General features: G+C 45.8%; 1 protein-coding gene across 7 annotated transcripts in view; it reads left to right on the top strand.

Annotated features, from left to right (window-relative positions):
• LOC147012595 (protein transport protein Sec16A-like) overlaps positions 1–25,436 on the top strand; it is a 146,504-nt gene that overhangs the window by 98,925 nt on the left and 22,143 nt on the right. For 5 of the 7 annotated variants that reach the window (XM_085853620.1, XM_085853615.1, XM_085853618.1 and 2 more), the window contains exons 22-25: positions 1,601–1,807; positions 1,993–2,084; positions 5,166–5,210; positions 8,771–8,920. In XM_085853620.1, coding sequence (XP_085709746.1) covers positions 1,601–1,807; positions 1,993–2,084; positions 5,166–5,210; positions 8,771–8,920 — 494 coding nt within the window. The remainder of the gene's footprint in view (positions 1–1,600; positions 1,808–1,992; positions 2,085–5,165; positions 5,211–8,770; positions 8,921–25,436) is intronic. The other 2 variants (XM_085853619.1, XM_085853616.1) reach the window with 1 other exon arrangement.

The raw sequence follows: 25,436 nt of genomic DNA, 5'->3' as shown, positions 1-25,436 counted from the left end.
CACTGACAGAAGTGATCAAAATCTGCGCGCAACTTCTGTATCATCGTGACTTGACACCTTCACCGATCTCTGAGTCTGTCTTTGTTGAATTGATGAATATGGTGACCCGTTAATGTCGAGTTCAGTTTCAATGATTCTATGTATACTCAGATCGATGGTGTTGTGATGGGATCCCCTCTAGGCCCCGTCTTGCCAAACATCTTTGTAGGTTACTGTGAAAAACGTGCCTTTGCAGACCCACATCCTGGAGTTCAACCACCTTCCATCTATTATATCGATACGTGGATGACATATTTGCTGTCTTTGAGTCAACCTCAGCATGCAAAGTCTTCTTAGCACACCTGAACTCACACCATCCATCCCTAGAGTTCACCTTAGAGATGGAACGCTCCGGCATACTTCCCTTCTTGGACGTTTTAGTTGAGAAATCAGCCGACGCTTATAAAACCACAGTCTACCATCGGTCTACTTTTACCGGACAGTATACTAGGTGGGACTCTTACAGTTCTTTTCAATACAAGATTGGATTGATTGGTATCTTGGTCAATAGAGCAAGAAAGATCTGCTCCACAGATAAACTCCATGCTGAAATTGAGACCATCAAGACTATTCTTCTCGATAATGGGTATCCCGAACAGATCATCAATAGATTTATACACAAATTCCTGAACCCACCAAAGAATCCTATAATCGGACCTGGTAAATGTCCCGTATACCTTCGACCTATGTCTACCTTGGAAAGGCAAAGTGTCTCAACAGTTTGAAAACCACATCAAACAGACGGTGTCCCATTCTTACTATACTGCTCAACCACGAGTGATGTTCACCACCCGCCGGTTGCTTCCGTCAGTCCAAAAGATGTTCTGCCCGCCTCTCATATAAATAAGATTATTCATGAATTTTAGTGCCAGTGTGATGCTTGGTATGTGGGTCGCACATCTTTGAGATTGAAGGATCGCATTGAACAACACGTCCCTTCGGGGATCAGACGGGGTTAATCATCCGAACAGAGACAACCAACTCGGGCTTGTAAGAATGTACACAGTACGACAATTATTCTCTATGCCTCTGCAATTGGTCACCATTTACTGAATAATCCTCAGTGTGCTGAGCAATATCGTATTGGCTGGTTTAAAATCCCGGGTAGAGGACGCAGTTTAGCTCGCCTTCGTGCAATGGAGGCCACATTCATCAGGTCAACCAATCACATTCTTTGTGGACAGAAATAATTTGTCCAAACTTTATATCTATTCTGACTATGATGACTTGACTGTGTGACAACTGTACGACAGTATTCATGATGCTCTGTGGTTGCACCAATCAGGTAATCCCATCTTTTCCTTCTCTCAACCAATCAACGTTGAGGACATGACATCGTAACTTTATAAATGAGAGTTTGGTGCTTCTTCATCTGCTTGCGGTTCTATCCTGAGGAGTGCAAGTCGAAAAGCTTTGATAATGTCTATTTTGTTGAAATGCATATTTAAATTTTGTTGTACTAATCGAATGTTTATATATATATATATATATATATATATATATATATATATATATATATATATATATATATATATATATGTATATAAATCTTTCCTTGCAGGCAATAGAGAGAGCTTCATGACGACACAGTCAAATACAGGCTCACCCTACACTCAACAGTTCTCTCAAGTTGGAGGCCCACCTGGAATTCCAGCTTTTGTGCCAGGCCAAGTAGCTGATGGCTTTTTTCCACAGACGGCATCACACTATCCTGTCCCGGATTCATTATCAAGGGGACCGGATGGCCAACCAGTCGGTAGTCCTCGGGGTATGCTGTTGGGGAAGTTGCTTGTCTTGGGAAAAGTGTGGCTAAGCATTGGAATTATTTTGTTATTCCTGATTTGTTCCAATAGTAAAAAGTTATTTGTTCAGCGAAGATGTGTTATCCTCATTTGTTAGCTTCTGCAAGCATCTCGGCATCATGACCTTGTGCACAATATTCTTGTATTCCAGTCGAGTCAACCGTAGAGCCTGTGCAACAACCTCTGTCAACCTCGCAGGGGAGGCGACATGGAGGGGATATGTACGAGGATACGTCTCATGCGGTGAGGAACCATTTTTCCATGTCATGTGCATCCTGCTACTACCCTTCCACAAGGAATATGCTACTCTCATTGATTGTTCAGACCAAGATTTTAAAAACATGCAATACATTTTATAAAAATGAAAATAGCTACTGATTTAAATAGTCTATTGCTTGTTTAAAAATATATATATATATATATATATATATATATATATATATATATATATATATATATATATATATATATATATATATATATATATATATATATATCGCTGAGATTTGGACTGGGACACAAAAGCACAGTTGCACTCCAGAGGCCTCACATATGACATCATGCCATTGAGTCACACTTTGCCATTAATTTATTACCAGCAGGGACCCACGGAACATCTGTGCAATGTAAAGTGGAACAAAGTCCTCAACTCCTTCTACCTCCCAACCCCAATGTGCCAATCCCCTCCCTACTCCAAGCCTTCAACCACCACCAACCCCCCCACCCCCCAAAGCCTCAACCACCCCTCCAAACTCTGTCCCAACATTGCTCACCCCCCCTTCACCCAACCCCAAGTCCCCACCCTCCCCCTCCCAAACCAAAAGCATCAATCCCCTCCTCACTTCAAGCCGTCAAACCCCCTCCCCACCCATCACGGTCACCTGTCCAACTCACAATCCCACGAGATATGTGGAGAAGATGTGCAACTCTGAGCAGGTCATGGCCCATCACAGTCGCCTGTCCAACTCATAATCCTGCGAGATATACGGAAAAGTTATGTGACCATGAGCAGATTCATTGTGCCAATAAAGACCCAAAACCAATTATTTTCTTCTTGATGCATATATCATTAAAAGTAAATAATGACCTTGGATAAAAACTTTTATCATGACAGGGTTTGGGTTTAAGCCCTAGTTGATAGAATGCCACATAGTTATTTGGGCGATGTCTGAGGCACCAAACTGCTTCCTCGATTGCTGAGGCCGAGCTTCACAAGGCACATGATGCCTATCTGCATCCTTTTAGCTGTCACCTTGGTTGTTTTATGTTTTACAATGAAGGGAAAACTTGTGGGGAGGGCACAGCGATTGTGAAAATGACAGCTCCGAAGATGTCTTTGACTTTGTTTCGCAGTAAGACCCAACATAGCAACCATATGATTTTTTTTATTTTTTCAAGTGTAAATTGTGGGTGGTGTCAGGCGAAATGTCCAACCATTGGGTGGAACGGAATGTTACAGATAGACAGAGAGACAGATGGATGAACAAGCATATCATTATGATATAGACCACCAGGGACCAATTTTTGTGAAATTCCACGTAATGTAAAATGGGGGAAGCACTCGGCCTTCTCCCGAACTCCCGGCCCGAAGGCCATGAGCCACAAGTAACTCCACGGTCTGTCGGGTTACTAGTCAACCACGAACGCCGATTTATACCACCAAACCTGGCAGGTTTCTCGCGAAGACGCGTTATTTTTCCGGTGGCTTGGCAATATCCAGGGGTGCTCGCACCCTCAATGCATACTCCTCTTATCTTATTTAATCAGGTGTAGCTGAGCAGAGCTGCCAAGTATGTACCAGCTAATGTTGTGGAGCCATTCAATGGGGTAAAACTTCCCGGATAATAAACATATGGACTGTGCTGGACCTTCATCAATCAATGTGAAACTTCACAATTGTGATCGAGTACACTTGGGGAATGTATTGTTTTTTAATTTCAACCTGATTGGCCACATGGTCTGGCAGCCAGATGTAAATTAATTGCTTGAATCTGAGAATTTTTAGAATTCTTTTTTTGTTTGACTGAGGCTCACTTGGCTGTGCCTAGATGGGTTTGAGGGTAGAGGAGTAGCAATTCAATTGATACCAACGATGGCTCAGGAAAAAGGGTCAACTGCGGATATAAGAAATAGATTGAACACTTCGTCTTACTCGGTCCGTAACTCATCAATCTCGCGTTGTATCAAAGCTGGACATATTGGTACCTGGTCATCACTGCTTACAGTTATAAAGTGTCAGTTCTAGTGATTACTGGTTATTTTCTTCTTCCTCTTCTTCTGCTTCCTCTTTTCGAAACCACCGCCAGTGAAGGCCTTCTGGTGCCCCACCTTTTTCTACCCATTTAATTGTGGACTGGATATAACCCGGGCAGTTAGGGATAGAGTGTGGAAGAGTTTGGTCGGAAGGACAGATCATGGAATGTGGTTCGTTGAGTATTTTGTTGTTCTGTTGTTGCAAAGCTGTGGCGGCAAAGCTGAATTTTTTTTTCCTGACGTGTTGTATTTGAGGGTGGAGGTAGCACATTTGGATGGGGAAGATGGAAATCCCAAAAGTACAGTATCTCATCAAGTTGTTTGTCCTGAGATTGCAATGGCGATAGTCTGTTACAAGTTCTTTGTGTTAACAATCTGCATGGGCTGAGAAGTCTCAACAGGTAGTTGAAGAAAGTAGTTGTTTTCTGCGGTAATTAATTAATTAAAAATGAATGCCACTTTAAAGTCATGTTTTTCATTAACTGGATTATATTCATCAAATACATACCCTGTGCAGTCTTGAGAAGGACTTTGTGTGAGCCAACTCTCTTGTTTTTTAAGGTTTTTCTTTTCTTTTCTTTTCTTTGATCCAATATGGCTGCCAGACCAGGTGACTGATGACGTCATCTTTATCAAACCATATTTCCCATGCGTAGTTCATCAATTAGTTCAATTTTGCATTGATCGGTTAAGCGGTTAAATTTATGATGTTCATAACCCTTGCCGAGAAGCTATGTGGCATAATAGGGTGCATATGTTATACGGATATGTTGGCCATAATAGCAGTGTGCTATAATAGTTGCGTGTTCAGTTAACGATGTTTTTGTTCAGAATGAATGCATGAGGCGAGACTATGCCCTCTGAGTGCTGTTCTCGTTTATTATTGTATTTGAGGTTAATGTCAGAAATCAGAAACAAAACCACTGCATGATCTTTTTTTCTGGTTGGTTTTTTGTTATCTTGAACGAATTCATGATTTGTGGATGTTTTCTCTTCAACTATGGATGAGTTAAGTGCAAGAAAGGAAGCAATTTTTCTTTTCATTTCATTTTATGTTCTTGCTTCAAACAGAAGCAAATAATTTCCCGAACATCATCTGGCAGTTCGGGGCAGCAAGTATGCTTTGCTTCCTGCACATTCTGCAACAATTCCTCACCTTGCTTTTGTTCTGTTGCATTACTTCTTGCTTTAAAATGAAATCATATGTGTGACTTTTCCCTGATTTTTTTTTTCTTCCCAGAAATAGCAGTGCTGTCGGACCCTGACATTCGCGGGGAAAACATTCCTCAAAAATGCTGCGAATGGTTGGGGCATTGTTTCAATGGGAAAAAGGGAGATAGGTTCTGGGCGGTTCATGATTCATGAGGGAAAATCCAAAATCCCGCAAATACACCCGCAAAAATACATGAAAAAAAACTATGAATATACAACGCACAGGGCCGCAAATGTAGAAGCAGGTCACATCTTATTTACCGTGAATGTCGGGCTCCGACAGTATTTTGAATTGCCATGGACGCTTAATTAATGGTGGTAAATTATTTATTGATACAGATTTTTAAATTAAAAATAATCGATTAGACTGGAGGACTGGGTGGTAATTACCCCGCCACACGAAGTGAAAATCAGGGTTCAGCAATTTGTTCATGTCCGTCCATCTGTCTTCTGTCTCTCTTTCTTATCCGTTTATGATCGAGAAAAATCTGATTGAAATTGAATGTTATGTTTTGAACACAAATTGAAACATGAATCGCAATACAAGTTTGTCGTTTCACCATACTTTGGCTCTGAATTCATCCCAATCGCACATGCGCAGAGAGGAGTGAGTTAATATTTTTACTCTGAATGCATGCCTTGCAGTGAAACAAAATTGAAAAGAATTCCCGACATGAAACTTACTGTTTTTAAGGATGTAATAAAGGACACAAACAACAGGCATGAAGAACCAATGTAACGAGTGAGATGGGGTGACGTAATAGACGCTGCATAAAACTGTGGTGAAACCCAGAATTAATTTATTTATATGCCTTTAAACCTTTATTTATACACTATAACACTGCAAAGCACAAATCGCCTTTAAAATACTTCCAAGAACCTCATGTTTTCCAGCACTTGGATATGTTCGAAAGAGTGGTGTCTGTAATAAGAGCCATCAAGCACTGCCCCTGGGAAGTGGGCATGGCATGTGAGAGGGTTACGTAACGGGATGAAGAAGAGGCCGCTGATATGGCGATGCACGATGCTGATTGACGCTGCATTCTATGGTGAACAATCAAGCCTCCATCGCTTAAACTGCGACTCAACGTCGTCTTATTACAGTGTATAATGGTGGTATACATGACAGCTTCAGTTGCGCTAAACTTCTGGATTAAAAAAAATATATATTTAAAAAATCATTCTTTTATTAAAATTGAAGTATATACCTTAATACTGCATGGGGTATCATGTTTAATGAACTCTAGTTGTTCCAATGATTAGCTTGAACAACTGAATCTATCAGTTCTTTACTTGTGTGCACTATGTATGTTGTCCTATCCAGGGGGTTAAAACCCTACCTGGATGGATGGCGAAGCTTCTCCCTTGAAGGTTACAACCGAGACTCGGAGATTAATGCGCGCGCGTTAACGGGGATTAATGGCGGAGAGACGAACCACTCAGGAGGAACACGGGGAGGAACACAGCACAGGGCGCTGCACCAGGACAGCACAATGCTACAGTGTCTTAAAATTAATACATTTTATAAAAAATAAAACAAATATCCACAAAGGACAATAATTCAAAAGGAAATGATAATGATATGAAATAAATACATCCTACAGTCGAGGCCTCGCACACAGACTCAAATATGGCCAATGGGGAAACAAAATAAAAAGAAAAACCCTCCTTCCAACCACTCTTGCACTTAGCTTGGCCCAAAGCTGATCCTTGTGGGACTGGAAACGAGGAACTTCTCTCGTAGCGGGACGAACAAACGCCAGGCAATTCACGAGCGGCACTCCACATAAAGGCTCAAAGCCCTAGTGTAACTGCTTCGGGTGCTCCGATCGTCCTCATCGATCCGACCAGAACCAAAAGGCCGGAATCTTAATTTGCCACGTGAGCCAATCCTCCTCAACATGGATTCAATGGCCACGTCATCCTCTTCGGTGTGCGCTCAACCTCTGCTCTCGCCTCTCCAAACAATGCACCTTGTGCCTCCACTCTGATCACGGCTCTCCCAGAATGCCAAGCCAACTCTTCCTTCCTCCTAAAATGTGCAACCTCTCCTTTGCGCTTCCTTTCTTTCGCCTCTCAAAATGCGCCATTATCATCCTCTCAAAATGCACAAGCTGCCTTTCATAACTCCACTTCTCTCTGCCCTATTTTATCCTCTCCCTCCGGGGCGTGGCCTGCTCCCACGAAACCCGGGAAGGTCGGGCTTCTGCCTGCTCGGCCAGCTTCTGATGGTTACGCCCATCAGTAGTCCTTCGGGGCTTGACTTCGCTTGTTGTCAACCTTTGAAGGTGGAGCTTTCTGCCCATTTGTTGTGATTTCAGGGACGCGTTCCCCACCTTAATTGCCGATCTTGAATTATAAAAACATAGGGAAAAAATTACAGAGGACAATTACATACTGGGGAAATTATTCTTACTCCCTTTGCTAATTAACACCACACCACCCCTCGTGTGGTGACACGTAACACGGGCTCACAGATTCCCTACTTAGTGCATCGATATGCTTTCGACTCGTCCACGGACTAAGCAACTCTACACAATGCTATTCCCGATTTGATTCTCCTATCTACCCCCATAACCAAAACAATATATATATATATATATATGACCAGGGTTGTGGATCCGCCGTTTGGAGAGGTTCTGGGCTGAAAGGATCGAAACCTCGATGAAAAACGGGGCCCAGCTGATGATCCGGGCAGTTGGGAAATCAGTAAATTGCTTGTAAGTTAAGGTTATAACGTAAAATAAAATAGCTTTTGTAAGTACTAACCAAGTACTGTGTGTGTGCGTGCGTGCGTGCGTGTTATGTGTGGATTCCTTTTTGGGACTACGGTGCAGTAATTGATCTTTGTTTTGTGTATGTATATATATATATATATATATATATATATATATATATATATATATATATATATATATATATATATATATATATATATATATATATATATATATATATATATATATATATATATATATCCCGGAATTGATCTTTTATTTTCCCTTATTAATCACAAACTGCCGGGAACCTATCCCCCTTTTTCCATTGAAGCAATGCCCCGACATTCGGGGATTCAACATTCGTGGCATTTTTCAGGAACTTGTCCTCCGCGAATAGCGTGGCTCGACAGTATTCTCTCCCAACCCTTCTTTCTTTAACTCTCTTGTGCCTCAACAATCCTTTCAAACTTTCTCGATTACAGCCAAGCGGACTTGGTGGAAGTGAACGTTTGATAATCCAATCATTTGTCAGATCTTCACCTTTTTCACACACCCTCTGTATACATACCGTTTCTTCTGCAAATTCAAATTGGGCTGTGGTGCTTTGTGGGATCTCAGCTTGACCAAGTTTTCTTGGTTTCTTTGCGGAAACATTTGATTGTTCTGCTTGGGTAATGACATCATCAAATGCTAATGAACAGCATTAAGCACCTCTTTTTTTTATTGTGTCCCTATGTTCACCAGAGCTCAGGCCATCGCTCACGAAATCCGTCGGAGTCGTCAACCCATTCAGGTGGTGCAAAGTCTCTCTCTCGGAAGTCCAGTGATTCCACCACCGTTTCTACTCCAGTTGTTCAGCCAATCATGGCTCAAAGCAAGGAAATGAAAGGAAAGGTACATTCTTCTACTTTAGTGAAATGCTCATATTTGCCTCAGTATTCAATTTCATTGTTGGTTCTTTTTAGTAACCGTTGAATCCTTACTATAATTCACGGACCGGTGTTTGTGTTTGTGGTTTTGGCGAGCTACTACTCCTCCAGTTCTGGCCCAATTACATCCAGACTTGCTACAGATGATTAGCATAACCCCAATTCATGCGTTGGGGTGTTTTTATCGTTGCCGGTGGTCTTGGGGGGAGGGGGCAGGTAAGGGTGGCGGTGGGGACGCAAATTCTCTCTGTAAATGTGTATCGTGTTGCGCCGCCTCCAGGTGGAGGAGCGTATTACAAGTCTTCACCATTTATAGTGCAGTATTCCTGTCCCTATGTTTTCCAGTGCTGTGAGGTGTTTGGCATTATAAGCAGTAGGTATGTTTTTTGCTTCATGCACGTAACCCGGGTTATTTATTTTTTCCTCCACAAAGCTGTCACTTGCCAATACACCGCCCAACTAATGGTATGCATCAGAAAGAACGTGTTGCATGCTTGGATCAAGATCGCCATTAGGGTTGATTGTAATTTACTTATGCGGTCTACATTTATGGCATATTTTTGGACATTAAATGGTCCCATTAATCCTTATTGTAATTTCCCTTTTTTTGTGAAAAAATTTGAACTTTCACTCATGTTTGTTCCTTTCTTTTTCAAGTCCAATGGAATGGCAAAGAAGTGGCGCTATTGCCTTGGAACTGTATAGTCTGTGTTCAGTTCTTGGCCTGACTATAAACTGTCTGATCGGTGCTTCACGTGTGCTGTCCATGGGAAAGGATGTAATGCTAGGGTGCCATTTGCTGGCATTGATTGCTGCTCAATGTTAAATACCCCACGTAGTCTTTCAAAGAATATTGGCAAGCTGCTGCCGTCGTTCTGGCCATATTGCAAATTCTTACCCGGAACAACTCTGACGTCCAACACCTGAGTTAAAGTTCTGCCACTCCATCACCCACCATGAACCATTGTAGAGCTTGAAATTTGTCTGTGATAAGTAACAATACCAACAACCTTTTTTCAGTGATGCCTGGTGTTGGTTTAATGGTTAGGGTGGTGGGCTTTGGATCCGAGGATCCTGAGTACAAATCCCACTCTGCTGTTGAATTAATACCAGGTGGGGTTGACTTTGCCTGTCATCCTTCTGAGGTCGGCAAAAAGAGTGCAAGCTTGCTGATATCCTGTGCTGGAGTAGCAACCTTACATTCGCAGTCGATGACATCCTCTCATGCCATCGAGGTTCCGATATCATCATAATGGGAGACGCGCTCACCTTGATTAGACTGCACTTCTTACCGGTCACAATCTCAAGCTTGTTATGGACCAGTCACCAAGAAATAACGTAGTATTGGATATAATCGTGACAAATATGAAAAACCTATATTGTTCCGTTAAACTTACTGCACCAATCTGGCAAAGCGATCACGACGGGGGTGACATAGTACCCGAAACAACATCTTTTCACACTGATGATATGAGGTGCAAAGTTATCTGCCCAATCTGCGAATCAGACATCCGTGCTTTTGGTGAATGGATAACACATCATGATTGGACATGTTATTAGAAAATGTGACATTGAAGACAAATGTGCACAATTTTATATTGAGTTGAACTCTGCAATTAACATTTATTTCCCATCTAAGACCATTAGACTCCATGTGGCAGCTAAACAATGGATAACAATGGAAGTAAAAGTGCTGATTCATCAACATCAAGCAGCATTCCACAGGGGATCCACAAGCTGGATAGCCCTCCGACACAAGGTTCAACGGAAAATCAATGATGCAATGCAAGACTTCCAAGGCAACCGAGTTCAATGATTGAAGGCTCATGGTATCGTGACATTAAGCTCACGACGTCCAACACACAACAGGAGCTGATCACCACCATGCCAGGCATTCCTGGCAGCCACTCCTCAGCAATTTCAAACGCCGTTAATTCTTACTTTGTTTCAATGAAGAGCAGTACACCCCTGTTAAACAAGGACAATATTCCACCTTTTTGTCCTTTCCCACCAAACAGTATACCCATGATGCAACATATGACAGTCTATAAAGAATTATCAAAGACCAAGGTAGGGAAGAGTTGTGGGCCAGATGACGTCTCTCCCGGACTTGTACGAGAGTTTGCTTTGGAACTCAGCATTCCTCTCTGTGATATCATCAGTGCCTCATATGAACAAGGTGTTGTCCCCATTCAATGGAGGAAATCAATAGTTGTTCCTTTACCGAAACAATCGCCACCAAGACTGGACAATCTGCGACCGATTGCTTTAGCTGACCATTTTGCGAAGGTTGCAGAGCTATTCATGTTTCGATGGCTCATGTCTGACATTTCTGCCAACATTGACCCTCATCAGTTTGGGAACCGTGCAGGTATGTATGTCCTCCACCCACGATTTTATACAACTGATGGATTTCCTGTATGGTAGAGCTGATAGACCTGGTTCAATTATGATTGTTGGTTTGACCGATTTTTCTAACGCTTTTGATTTGGTGGATCATACGGTTGCTATCAACAAACCGTATGCAATGAGAGTAAGACCTTCCTTAATCCAGTGGGTCTGCAGCTTCCTCTCAATCCGCATCCAGCAAGTCCATTACAAGGGAGAATTTTCTCTGCCTCTCTCAACAACTGGCACTTTCCCACAAGGAACGCCACTAGGTCTACTTATCTTATTGGCCCTCATCAATGGCACTCTCCAGTCATCTGACATCAGGAGGTGGAAATACGTGGATGACAACGCCAGCAGAGTCGTGCCAAATAGACTCTCCATGTACCCTCCCAATAGCCCTTTTAGAATTTGAACAGTGGTGCACAGAATCCAAGATGCGGCTTAACCCAGCTCGGTGTCAGATCATGCGGGTGTCGTTCATTTGCCGCCACCTGCCACCACTGCAGATTCAACTTAACGATGTCAGACTGGAGGATGGCATTCTTCACTAACATAACAACAGCATGCATTGGTTGAATCGATACAGAGACGAGCATTGAGTATTATCTTTGTTAGCAATTATGATTCCCACCACAATGTTCTGAGTACCTGCCAGCTGAAGTCATTGTATGAATGTGCAGAACAACTTTGTTGTAACTTTACATCATCTTTGTATCATAGATTTCCAGACTGTGTTCCAGGAAAACAATCCTCACTTGGACAATTATGTCATAGCAACAAACTTTTTGAAATTAGGTGCAGGACTGAACGTTACAGAAAGAGTGGAATAACATAAATGTCATCTAAACAAGATCAATTTCCTTGCTCCCTTCACAATGATAACGTATCTCTTCATCATAAGTTTTGTGCAATAACTCACAACCTTATTTTTAAATTTTTTAATTCAGATTGCCTTTATTTTACAACTTGTGTTTTCAACCACGTATACCATGCAATAACAGATAGATACACCTGTTTATCACCAAGTTTTCTGTTTTTGTGAAATTTTATTTTTGGTACTTATTACATTCGAAATTTCAACAATGTGTGTATTTTAATATATTGGGTGGTCGCGAGACTACCGTTATTCTCAGGTTTTCTGTCTGTCTATATGTATTTAATGGACAGCTCTGGAGGCCAGAGGAGTCAACCAATTTTGATGAAACTTGACTGGTAGGTTCATACCAGGATCTAGTTGTATGCTTTTGAGCACCGTTGCTATTGACGCCACCGTTCTCTAGCAACGGGACTTTGAAATTTTTGAAAAATCCTGAAAAAAAAAAAAAAATCGAAAATAGTCTTCCGCGCTTTTATGCGCACTATAATCAACCCCTTTGTCAAAAATTTTCAGCCCGGTCCATCAAAAACTGTATGACTAGTATGCAATTATATAGCGACCACCCATGTATATATTTATATATGTATATGTGTATATATAATTATACATGTATATGTGTATATATAATTATACATGTATATGTGTATATATAATTATACATGTATATGTGTGTATATGTGTATATATATATATATATATATATATATATATATATATATATATATATATATATATATATATATATATATATATATATATATATATTGTTGTGGGCCGGCGAGGTCGGGTGAGAAAACCATGAGGTGGGGGAAGCTTTGTCGATTCCCACCAGACTCCCCGGAATTGTAGACTGTCACTCACGGATAATTCCGTGACGCGGGCTGGTCGCTTAACCGACCGTGGACGCCAATAACTCAACCGCGTGACCTAGGGTCCTCCCGTTTATGGAATCGGGTTACCTAATTAATCACGTGGGTTAACTACAGGGGAACCACGCCCTCGGTACGCCTTGTCTGAACCAGATCACTCTACCGGATCGGTTCACCTTTCCGGATCGGATGCAGCCGAGCGACACTGCCAAGGACGTACCGGCTCGAAGGAACGGATCGGTGGGAATAAAGACCCGGCTAAACTTCTATTCGAACCATGCTGGACCAATGAGAGAAAAGACAAAGGCGAGCTGGGAACATTCCTAATAACAATGATTTATTAACAAGCAAGCGAGGAAAAGCATGTGGCACAACAAAGATTTATTGGGTATGTAACGCAGGGAAAGAGGAGAGAGGTGTGGGGTGCGACAATAATACAAGCAACTTTCTAAAGCAGACACAGTGCAGACTTGACGCAAGATTAATAAGAGCAACAACAATAAGGATCTTATAGAGGCTTACTTACCAGAAAGGTACCAGCACACTCAAACACACACAGAAAAAGAAACCCAAATGCGAAGGACTTTGCAGCCAGGGAGGGAGGGGAGTTGAGATAATAGCTTTCCATATCTGGGCGTTTCGGGGGAGGGATACTCCGTGGTGTGGTACCCGACAATAGTCGCGTTATTCTGGCCACAGCCGCACGTGTGGAGATCGTGTTCCGGAGAAGGGCGGAGTCCAGAGTGTGAGGGTGGAGCAGTCGGCGGGACCAGGCAGGAGGCGGTTCATCGAGGCGAGACGTGGGCGGAGTCAAGGAGCACGAACACTCCGCGTGAAGAACACCCACACCGAACACAACTCTTCTCAACACCCTCACGGAGGACTTCTCCGTGCTTTATAGAGCTCGGGGGAGGGGCCATGCCGAATCCGACGTCATCGCCTGAGTCGGCGTTCTGACTGGCCCCGACCCCTCACGTGGTCCGCCAGCCTGGGCCAGGTTTTGGGCAGACGCCGGTCCAGCCTGCCCACCTGGGTGCTAAAGCGTACGTGACTTGCCGCACATGTCTGGTTTTGGGGAGATGGTGGTGCACGCTTATGGTTGATGAGACGAGGTGCGAGCAGGCAGAGGGTACTGTGGGTTGTCGTGGAAGCTCAAAGCGATGGTCTAGCCCAAAGTGCACGTCGCGGATTTTGCCTCAGAAAAGAAACGAAAAAGAGTGGGGATGAAATAAAAAGGGAAAATGATTTAATAATCCTAACTATTAGACCATCGCAACGCACTCCCTTGTCTTCCCACTAAACAAAAGGAGGGGGTCTATCTTCACGTATATTAAAGGCATAACTGTCTCGGGACGCCTATCTGTTGTATGCATGCGGTTCCGAGAACCGTGTGTGTGTGTGTGTGTGTGTGTGTGTGTGTGTGTGTGTGTGTGTGTGTGTGTGTGTGTGTGTGTGTGTGTGTGTGTGTGTGTGTGTGTGTGTGTGTACAGTGGGGAGAACAAGTATTTGATACACTGCCCATTTTGCAGGTTTTCCCACTTACAAAGCACGTAGAGGTTTGTTATTTTTATCATCGGTACAGTTCAACTGTGAAAGACGGAATCCAAAACAAAAATCCTGAAAATCACATTGTATGATTTTAAAATAATTAATTTGCATTTTATTGCCTGAAATAAGTATTTGATCACCTACCAAACAGGAAGAATTCCGGCTCTCCAGACATGTTAGTTTTGCATTTAAAAACCCTCCCATTCTCCACTCATTACCTGTATTAACTGCACCTGTTTGAATTACATGTATTAACTGCACCTGTTTGAACTCGTTATCTGCATAAAAGACAGCTGTCCACATTCAATCAATCAGACTCCAACCTCTCCAGAATGGGCAAGACCAGAGAGCTGTCGAAGGACATCAGGGACAAAATTGTAGACTTGCACAAGGCTGGGATGGGCAACAGGACAATAGGCAAGCAGCTTGGTGAGAAGGCAACAACTGTTGGCGCAATTATTAGAAAATGAAAGAAGTTCAAGATAACAGTCAATCTCCCTCGGTCTGGGGCTCCATGCAAGATCTCACCTCGTGGAGCCTCAATGATCATGAGAAAGGTGAGGGATCAGCCCAGAACTACACGGCAGGACCAGGTCAATGACTTGAAGAAAGCTGGGACCACAGAATCAAAATAAACCATCAGTAGCGCACTACACCGTCATGGATTAAAATCCTGCAGCGCACGCAAGGTCCCTCTGCTCAAGCCAGCGCATGTCCAGGCCTGTCTGAAGTTTGCCAATGACCATCTGGATGATCCAGAGGAGGAATGGGAGAAGGTCATGTGGTCTGATGAGACCAAAATAGCGCTTTTTGGTTTGAACTCCACTCGCCGTGTTTGGAGGAAGAAGAAGGATGAGTACAACCCCAAGAACACCATCCCAACCGTGAAGCATGGAGGTGGAAACATCATTATTTGGGGATGCTTTTCTGCAAAGGGGACAGGGCGACTGCACCGTATTGAGGGGAGGATGGATGGGGAAATGTATCACGAGATCTTGGCCAACAACCTCCTTCCCTCAACAAGAGCATTGAAGATGGGATGTGGCTGGGTCTTCCAGCATGACAACGACCCGAAACACACGGGCAGGGCAACTAAGGAGTGGCTCCATAAGAAGCATCTCAAGGTCCTGGAGTGGCCTTGCCAGTCTCCAGACCTGAATACAATAGAAAATCTTTGGAGGGAGCTGAAAGTCTGTGTTGCCCTGCGACAGCCCCGAAACCTGAAGGATCTGGAGAAGATCTGTATGGAGGAGTGGGTCAAAATCCATGCTGCAGTCTGTGCAAACCTGGTTAAGAACTACAGGAAAGGTCTGATCTCTGTAATTGCAAAGAAAGGTTTCTGTACAAAATATTAAATTCAGTTTTTCTGATGTATCAAATACTTATTTCATGCAAGAAAATGCAAATTAATTATTGAAAAATCATACAATGTGATTTTCAAGATTTTTATTTTAGATTCCCTCTTTCACAGTTGAAGTGTGCCTCTGATAAAAATTACAGACCTCTACGTGCTTTGTAAGTGGGAAAACCTGCAAAATCGGCAGTATATCAAATACTTGTTCTCCCCACTGTATATAGATATATATTGTTGTATATTTCCCGCCCGTCCGGCATGCGAACGACCGCGTCTAACCAATAGCGGTCGCTTCGCCCACCGAACGGACAATCCAGTCGTGTCTTTCTGGAACAACGCCAGAAACCAGTCACAGGTGGGTTTTTAATCCCACCACGGCCCAGTCCGTATTCTACCCGCGCGGAATAGGGTCAATCGCCGAATATCGATATACCTAAGTACCCGTGCGGGTAACCTACCGAGGGACCGTACCTCGGCGAAGGCCTGCTTGGACACAAACCGCTTAAGTGGTCCGTTCCGTTCTGGGATAACCGAGCGGGTATTATCGCCAGACCTCGCCGGATCCGATTCTATTTATTGGCTATTTAAAAACCAACTATATTCCGAGTGCAAGATGGGGCAGTTCAATGAGGAAATGGACACAACGAACAGGTTTACATTCACACGAGGACATTTATTATAATAAAGCACGTATGCAATCCAACAAGGCAAAACATGTATGCAATTATACAAGCAACTAAAGAACTACAACCGTCTACTTATTATGTACAGTCACTTGCACTTAACATTATTTCCTACTTATTAGACGGGCCCACGGACACACGTATGCACACACACACACACACACACACACCCAAGAAATGGTGGCAGAGGCCTTTAATAACGAGCTCCAGCTCGGAGGACAGGTGAGCTGAAATGCGGAGCCTATCTCGAACCTCTCCACCTCGTGTGGTCTTCAAGTTGTTCAGACCCGGACTCCAGCGAGAGCGAGCTGGATCCAATCGCCGAGCCGCGATCCTTCCCGAGCTCCCGCGAATCCTCCCGCGCTTCTCAACACGTGCTGGTGAGACGAGGCGCCGAACCTTCCCGTCGATGCATCGCTTCCCCGAGGAATCACCTCCACGAAGAGGTTGATGAGTCGCACCAAGCTGGGAACCAAAATGGAGAACAAAGAGCTCCACGAACCAAGAAGAAGAAGCCACCACTCACAGCTCGAGCCGAGCGACCAGCTTAACTTCCTTCCAAACAGGGCAGCTTGAAGCAAAAAGCTCTCCCGAGCCAAGCAGAAGCCGAAGCTCATTCCGAGGGGTTCCCCACGCGAACGCATGTGCTCTGCTCGTCGGAGCTTCACACGCATGCCCGCCTGGAGAACCCATCCGGTCCAAATCAATTATCCAGCCTACCTTCTGTCCGTCCGCGGGATCGGCTAATCCACCGCGTGCGTTTACGGACCGGGCTTCACTCCCGCAGGCGCGCACGTGGCGGCCTTGTGCGTTGCATGGCACGGACCCCGCACGCGCTGCCGTGCAAACCCGGCATGGTCCTCAAAACAGCTACGGCCGCTACCCGGCTTTTGTCCCTCGTCTGTCGCAGTCGTCGTCGCCATTCAACGCGCACACTCCTGCGTGCCACGACGCTCACACACCTCACCATTACACTAGGACATGCGGTTGCGGTCTCCCGCACGCTAACCACCATCTCCCTCTCATACCGCCACCTCACACACGCGGTCTCTCTCACACATCGCCTTTCACTCACACACGGTTCCTGTCACATGCGGTGTTTCATCCACACACGGTGTTTTATCCACACGCGGTGCTTCATCCACACGCGGTGCTTCATCCACACGCAGTGCTTCATCCACACGTGGTGCTTCATCCACACGCGGTGCCTCATCCACACGCGGTTCCTCATCCACATGCGGTGCCTCATCCACACACGGTGCCTCATCCACACACGGTGCTTCATCCACACCATGCATGCTTTCCAGCACGCATTTCGGCACCACACACACCAGAACAACCACGAGGGGAATTGGCACCATTACAAGGGGTCCCGGGGTTTCCATAACCCCCAAGCTCCGCGTGCACCCGTTCGCAGCACTCGCCCCCTCTACCTCGCAAGGCTCGACCGGACTCTCCTCGTCACGATCCCCCTCAAGGGGGCACAGTCCCTCCCCTCATTCCTGAAGGAGGCCATCCTGCTGCTTGCATCAGGTCCCAACACATTCCACCAGCTCACCCCGTTGTCCTCCACTACGTGTGTGTGTGTGTGTGTGTGTGTGTGTGTGTGTGTGTGTGTGTGTGTGTGTGTGTGTGTGTGTGTGTGTGTGTGTGTGTGTGTGTGTGTGTGTGTGTGTGTGTGTGTGTGTGTGTGTGTGTGTGTGTGTGTGTTCGTTCGTTTTTAGTTTCTTCCACCCCGTCCAATTCATCCTCCATCTCCCGTGTCTCTGTTTCCGTGACTATTTGCTTTTCCGTCACCTTGTTCGTTTCCTTCATCTCCACTATTATTTCTGCCGTCGTCACCTCGTGTCTCGTCTTACACATTTCGGTCTCCCCTTTTAATTTTTCCCCCTCCTTCACCATCACTCTCTCTGCCGTTACGAGTTTCGTCCAACACGTCTCCCGTATTATTTTGTCCTCCACCGCGGGACCGACACAGTCCACACTCCCCCTCAGCTCGCTCGCTCCAGCACGTGGCGCCGCCATTTTGTGCTCCACTGCCCGTATCTCGTCGCAAGCAATCTCCATTATGCCCGGCTGCAGGCATCGCCCCACACGCCGCATTTCTTTCATTTCGTTTCTCATTTGTTGCACATTCGTTTTCATGCCATCTTTTGTGGCCATGTTATCCTTCATCTCTTTTATAGACGGCATCATCTGCATCAACATTTCCCCCACTTGGCTGATCGCAGCCGACCCCGACGAAGCGAATCGCATCGGTCGGTCGCGGTTTCGCTGGGGGCCAGGGAGGGATTTTGACGGAGGATGGGAGGGGTGTCATACACCGCGGCCACCGCCGCTGCGCCCATTGCGGACTCTGCATTTGTTTGTGGGGTGTGTTCAACCCCCATAATGGGCATGTTCTGCACGGTCATTTCGCCCTGAGCCATGATTTCTAACATTTCTAAATTCATTACCCCCTGCTCCCATTCGCCTTGAACTGCCATTTGCTTCTCAGAACAATTTAAAAAAGCTCGTAATTTAATGGAACCGGAGGGTCGCCTCGCACACCCTTGATCCGGTTCCGTTAATTTTGTTGGAGGCGGGAGAGTTTGTTTTCCCGCTCCTCGACACCAGTGTTGTAGATTTCCCACCCGTCCAGCGTGCGAACGACCGCGTCTAACCAATTGCGGTCGCTTCGCCCACCGAACGGACAATCCAGTCGTGACTTTCTGGAACAACACCAGAAACCAGTCACGGGTGGGTTTTTAATTCCACCACGACCCAGTCCGTATTCTACCCGCACGAAATAGGGTCAATCGCCGAATATTGATATACCTAAGTACCCGTGCGGGTAACCTACCGAGGGCCCGTACCTCGGCGAAGGTCTGCTTGGACATGAACCGCTTAAGCGGTCCGTTCCATTTTGGGATAACCGAGCGGGTATTATCGCCAGACCTCGCCGGACCCAATTCTATTTATCGGCTATTTAAAAACCAACTATATTCCGAGTGCAAGATGGGGCAGTTCAATGAGGGAATGGACGCAACGAACAGGTTTACATTCACACAAGGACATTTATTATAATAAAGCACGTATGCAATTAAACAAGGCAAAACACGTATGCAGTTACACAAGCAACAAAAGCACGACAAAAGAACTACAACCGTCTACTTATTATGTACATTCACTTGCACTTAACAGCAGTTCCTACTTATTAGACGGGCCCATGGACACACGTATGCACACACACACACCCAAGAAATGGTGGCAAAGGCCTTTAATAACGAGCTCCGGCTCGGAGGACAGGTGAGCTGAAACCCAGAGCCTATCTCGAACCTCTCCATCTCGTGTGGTCTTCAAGTTGTTCGGACCCGGGCTCCAGCGAGAGCGAGCTGGATCCAATCGCCGAGCCGCGATCCTTCCCGAGCTCCCGCGAATCCTCCCGCGCTTCTTCACACGTGCTGGTGAGACGAGGCGCCGATCCTTCCCGTCGATGCGTCGCTTCCCGAGGAACCACCTCCCACGCTTCTCAACACGTGCTAGTGAGACGAGGCGCCGAACCTTCCCATCGATGCGTCGCTTCCCCGAGGAACCACCTCCACGAAGAGGTTGATGAGTCGCACCAAGCCAGGAACCAAAATGGCGAAGAAGCCACCACTCGCAGCTCGAGCCGAGCGACCGGCTTAACTTCCTTCCAAACAGGGCAGCTTGAAGCAAAAACCTCTCCCGAGCCAAGCAGAAGCCGAAGCTCATGGAACCATCAAAGCAAAAAGCCTTCTCTCGAGCCAGGCCGCAGCCGAAGCTCACTGAGCCAGCCGAAGCAAAAAGCTTCCGAAGGCCTCAACCCTAACCCAAGCCAAACAAGACCCGACGGTCTTCTGAACTACTTCTCTCTCAATTCCGTTCTCCAACTCTGCCCAAACACGAACAAAGAAAATATCTCTTCCTTATCCTCTTCTGCCCTCCCCCCGCTCCCGGCGTGACTCATGACTCATGCCCTCGTGCTCCATCCCCCGCTCAGCCACAGGTGGAGGGGAGTTGTTGACATCATGAGTCACGAGACGGCAGGGTGGTTCTTCCTCTTCGCAGAAGAGTGGGAGGGATGTCTCCATTGTTCGTTCCCTAACTATTAAATCGATCCGCAGCGCATCTAATCGATTTCTGAACATTTAAACAATGAAAGGTGAGCTATCTAGGGAACAAGCACTTATTGACATAGCTGACTAAAGGAACCTGTATGTTGTGTGCAATCGAATTCCAAATTCGTAACTATATATATATATATATATATATATATATATATATATATATATATATATATATATATATATATATATATATATATATACATACATACACACATATTGTTGAGGGCCGGGGACCGGTGGTGAGAACGACTGCAAGGTGGGGGAAGTTACGTCGTCTCCCACCAGACTCCCGGAATTGTAGGCCGTCTCTCATGGATAACTCCTTGAGGTGGCGGGTCGCTTTACCTACCGTGGACGCCAATACCTCCACCGCATAGCATCGGGTCTTTTTGTCTCGAACCAATTTACCGAATTAACCACGCGGTGTCGTCTACCGGGGAACCATGCCCTCGGCACATCTTTCTGGAACCGGGTCACTCTACTGACTGCGGTAGAGTTCCGACGACCAACTCTGGTTCGAGTGCAGTCGAGCGGAACTGCCAAAGTTCCGGCTAGGATGAGCAGATTAATGGGAACAAAGACCCGGCTAAAACTCAGATCCGAACCATGCTGGACCAATGAAAGAAAGGACGGAAATGAACTGGGAACATTTCTACAATAATTTATTTGTGATAAACGAGAAATTTATGTGGCACAGAAACAGGTTTAATAGGGTGTTATGCAGGGGAAAGAAATAAGATGTCGTGCGACAATTTACAGCAACTTACAAAATAAGACAGATCAGACTTACGTGGAAATACACAGGCAAGATTTACAATGATCTAAAACACTTATACAGTTTCTACTTATTAGACTGGCACCACACACTCAGACACACATTCGGACAAAAAAAACCCAGTTGAAGGCAAAGGACTTTTGCAGCCAGGGAGGGAGGCGGGCTGAGGTCACAGTTCTTTTGAGTACCTGAGTCTCGGGGAAAGGAATGCTCCGTAGTGCAGCACCTGCCAACAGTCGTGCAGTCAGGTCCACAGCCGCCCATGTGGAGTTCGTGTCCATGGAGGAGCTCGAGTGGGCCGGGACCAGTAGTCAAGGCGAGACGTGAGGGAGCCAAGCACCGGGAACCCCTTCGTTTTCCAACCAACTCCGGCCTCCAAACACAGAACGAACGACCCCCAAAGCACTCTAGACTGAGGATGGTGTCGTGGTTTGTAGACCTCCCTCAGCGGGGCGGGGCCTTTGTCAGAACTGACGTCACTGTCCGCCCTGATTGGACGGGGCTCTCATGGGTCCGCCCTTTCTTGGCGGGGCCTTGGCCAGGCTTGGCGAGGCCTGCCCCACTCCACGCGTGTGGACTCGTCAAGAAAGAGTTGGAGCGTTTGGAGAAGCCGAATAGGAACTGCGACAGCAAAGATTCTCTCTCGGTAAAACGAGCCTCCAAAGACAACAGGCAGACCGTGGTACGTTGCCAGCGAACCGAAGGCTGCAAGCACTCGGGTACCGTGGATCGCAATGGAGGATGGGATATAAAGATTTATTACCCGAACTAAAAAAACATCGCAACGCACCCCTTCGAAAATCCCCACTCCACACAAGGAGGGGTTCTGTCTACACATATACTTAACGGCATAACTGACTTGGGACACCGACATGTTGTATGTTGTACGCGATTTAGACTACCGGGGAAACCACGCCCTCGGTACGTCTTGCTCGAACCGGGTCACTCTACCGACTGCGGTAGAGTACCGACTACCAACTCCGGTTCGGATGCAGCCGAGCGGAAACTGCCAAAGCCGTGCCGGCTGGAATGAATCTATTATCTGGGATAAAACCCCGCCTAAACTCAGATCCAAACCATGCTGGACCAATTCAAGAAGGGACGGAAACGAACTGGGAACATTTCTAACAAGTTTTAGTTACAGTAAATGAAGACACAAAGCAAGACTTTACGCAAATATGCAAGAAGTATTTACAATGATCCAAAAACACTTATTCAGTTGTACTTAAAGACGGGCCCACACGCAGACACACAAATGAAAATAAACCCAGAGTTCTTTGTTGGACCCTCGCAGCTGAGGAGAGAGACAAGCTGGGGGCAGAATTTGGTTGGGTACCTGGCCGTCGGAGAAAGGGGGTACTCCGTGCTGCGGCACCTGACAATGGTCGCTGGTTTGGTCCCCAGTCGCACGTGTGGGACTCGAGGTTCGTGGCGGAGCTCGGGTGGTGAGTAGCGGGGTCCACGGAGGGGGGGTCGGGGTCGCTCTTTCCTTCCTTGTAGAGGGCCAGCAGAGACACGTTCGCCACCTCGACGACCTTCGTAACAGCAAAAAACCCTTTCATGACAGCAAAAACCCTCAAAAACTCTCCAAAAAGACCCACCAAAAACTCTCCAAGACCCCAAAAAGACTCTCCAAGACCCCCAAAAAGACCCCTGCCTCAGAGAGTGCTCGGGAATTTATGGATCTCGGGAACTTTTTTCCTTTTAATTATTTTGATTTTAATTTTAGATTGTAAATCCATCACAATTCATTCTGTGGCTGTGATGATTTGATGATAAACCATGAATTGAATTGAGGAGGAAGCAGAAGAATATGATGACATGTTCCCATGAACATGTCTGGTGTACTTGTACAAATGTGAACATTGCTTGAGTGGTAGCACTGCACACTCTTAATTATAAAACCTGGAGTAAATATATGTTTGGCGATAACACTGCAACATCCATCAACAAAGACTTGCACGTACATCTGTGTGTAAATGTGAGAATTTAGAGGAATGACGACGTGAAGTTTATATGAGTGATTGCTGTACGTCTGTAGTTTATTGTCACTCTTCCATTTCCTCAGCTCAGGTCACGTGTTTGATAATGTGTACGAAGTAAATGATTGTTTTACATGAAAGTGACATTTTTGTTTTGTATAAATTAGTGTTATGAAGACGTCACCAATGCATATGGTCACTCTCATTGCTATGTTTTCATTTTGTACACATATTGACATATTTCAGGTACAAATGGTCCACTTTAGACACTAGCAATTGTGTTTCTGTTTGACCGAAATGGCTTCAGACTGATCTTTTGGATTTCCTTTTCAAAAATTCACAACCAACAGCAGAACAAATTCTCAGACTCAACAGTTGTGAATTGCTCTTTGGAGTCCCCTGAAGGCATCCAGACCAGTGCCTTGCTTTCATCAGATAGTTCTCATGGGACTTCACACGCTGCCGGACTAATAATCTCCCATTTAACAGTTGCACACTCATTGATGCAACACCCATCCTGTGAAGCACCAGGGTGACAATTAACAGCTGGGTTGGAAATCAAACTCAGCTGAGACAAGTCGATAGCAAGTGCCCTACCTCTGAGCCATTGGCCTGACAGGAGTGTTGGCCAACTTTAATATTCCTGCCCAAACTAATTGTGGTGATCATTGCCGGTCAACTTATAGTCATGGCCTCTGAGGCATTTAGCTCATCAAGGAACAGGCAACCTATAGGCATAGGAGCTAAATTTAATGGTTGCAACATTGTCCGTCATTCAAACTTGAGCAGTAGAAATTACCCACAATGTCACACACACACACACTCACACTCACACTCACACTCACACTCACACTCACACTCACACTCACACTCACACTCACACTCACACTCACACTCACACTCACACTCACACTCACACTCACACTCACACTCACACTCACACTCACACTCACACTCACGACATGGACAAGACGAGCTCACTGACACATCGGGAGAGAGACGCGGACACGTACGGAGAGAGGCGTGGTAAACGTATGGAGGGGTGGAAAACGTACGGGGAGAGGCGCGGTAAACATATGGAGAGAGGCGCGGTAAACGTACGGAGAGGGGTGGAAAATGTACGGAGAGAGGAGTGGAAAACGTATGGAGAGAGGCGTGGAAAACGTACGGAGAGAGGCGTGGAAAACGTACGGAGAGAGGCGCGGAAAACGTACGGAGAGAGACACGGAAAATGTCCGGAGAGAGGCACGGAAAACGTCCGGAGAGATGCACGGAAAACGCCCGGAGAGAGGCGCAGAAAACGTACGGAGAGAGGAGCGGTAAACATACGGGGAGAGGCAGGGAAAACGTCCGGAGAGTGCCGCGGAAAACGTACGGGGAGAGGGGCAGAAAGCGTACAGAGAGAGGCGCGGTAAACGTACGGAGAGAGGGGCCGTAAACATATGGGGAGAGGCATGGTAAACATACGGAGAGAGGGGCGGTAAACGTACAGAGGGAGTGGTCGTAAACGTACGGAGAGAGGCGCGGAAAACGTACGGAGAGAGGCACAGGAAACGTCCGGAGAGAGGCACGGAAACGTACGGGGAGAGGGGCGGAAAACGTACAGAGAGAGAGGAACGGGAAACGTCCGGAGAGAGGCACGGAAAACATCCAGAGAGAAGCACGGAAAACGTCCGGAGAGAGGGGTGGTAGACGTACGGAGGGGCGGAAAACGTACGGAGAGAGGCGTGGAAAACATCCGGTGAGAGGCACGTAAAACATACGGAGAGAAGTGCAGTAAACGTACGGAGAGAGGCACAGAAAACATACGGAGAGAAGTGCAGTAAACGTACGGAGAGAGGCGTAGTAAACGTACGGAGAGAGGCGCGGAAA

The sequence above is a fragment of the Eptatretus burgeri genome, chromosome 14, assembly GCF_056783735.1.
Source record: "Eptatretus burgeri isolate ZD-2024b chromosome 14, Ebu_testis_v1, whole genome shotgun sequence".
NCBI lineage: Eukaryota > Metazoa > Chordata > Myxini > Myxiniformes > Myxinidae > Eptatretus > Eptatretus burgeri.
Note: the sequence above shows the minus strand (reverse complement) of the source record. Positions and strands in the feature narration are given on the sequence as shown.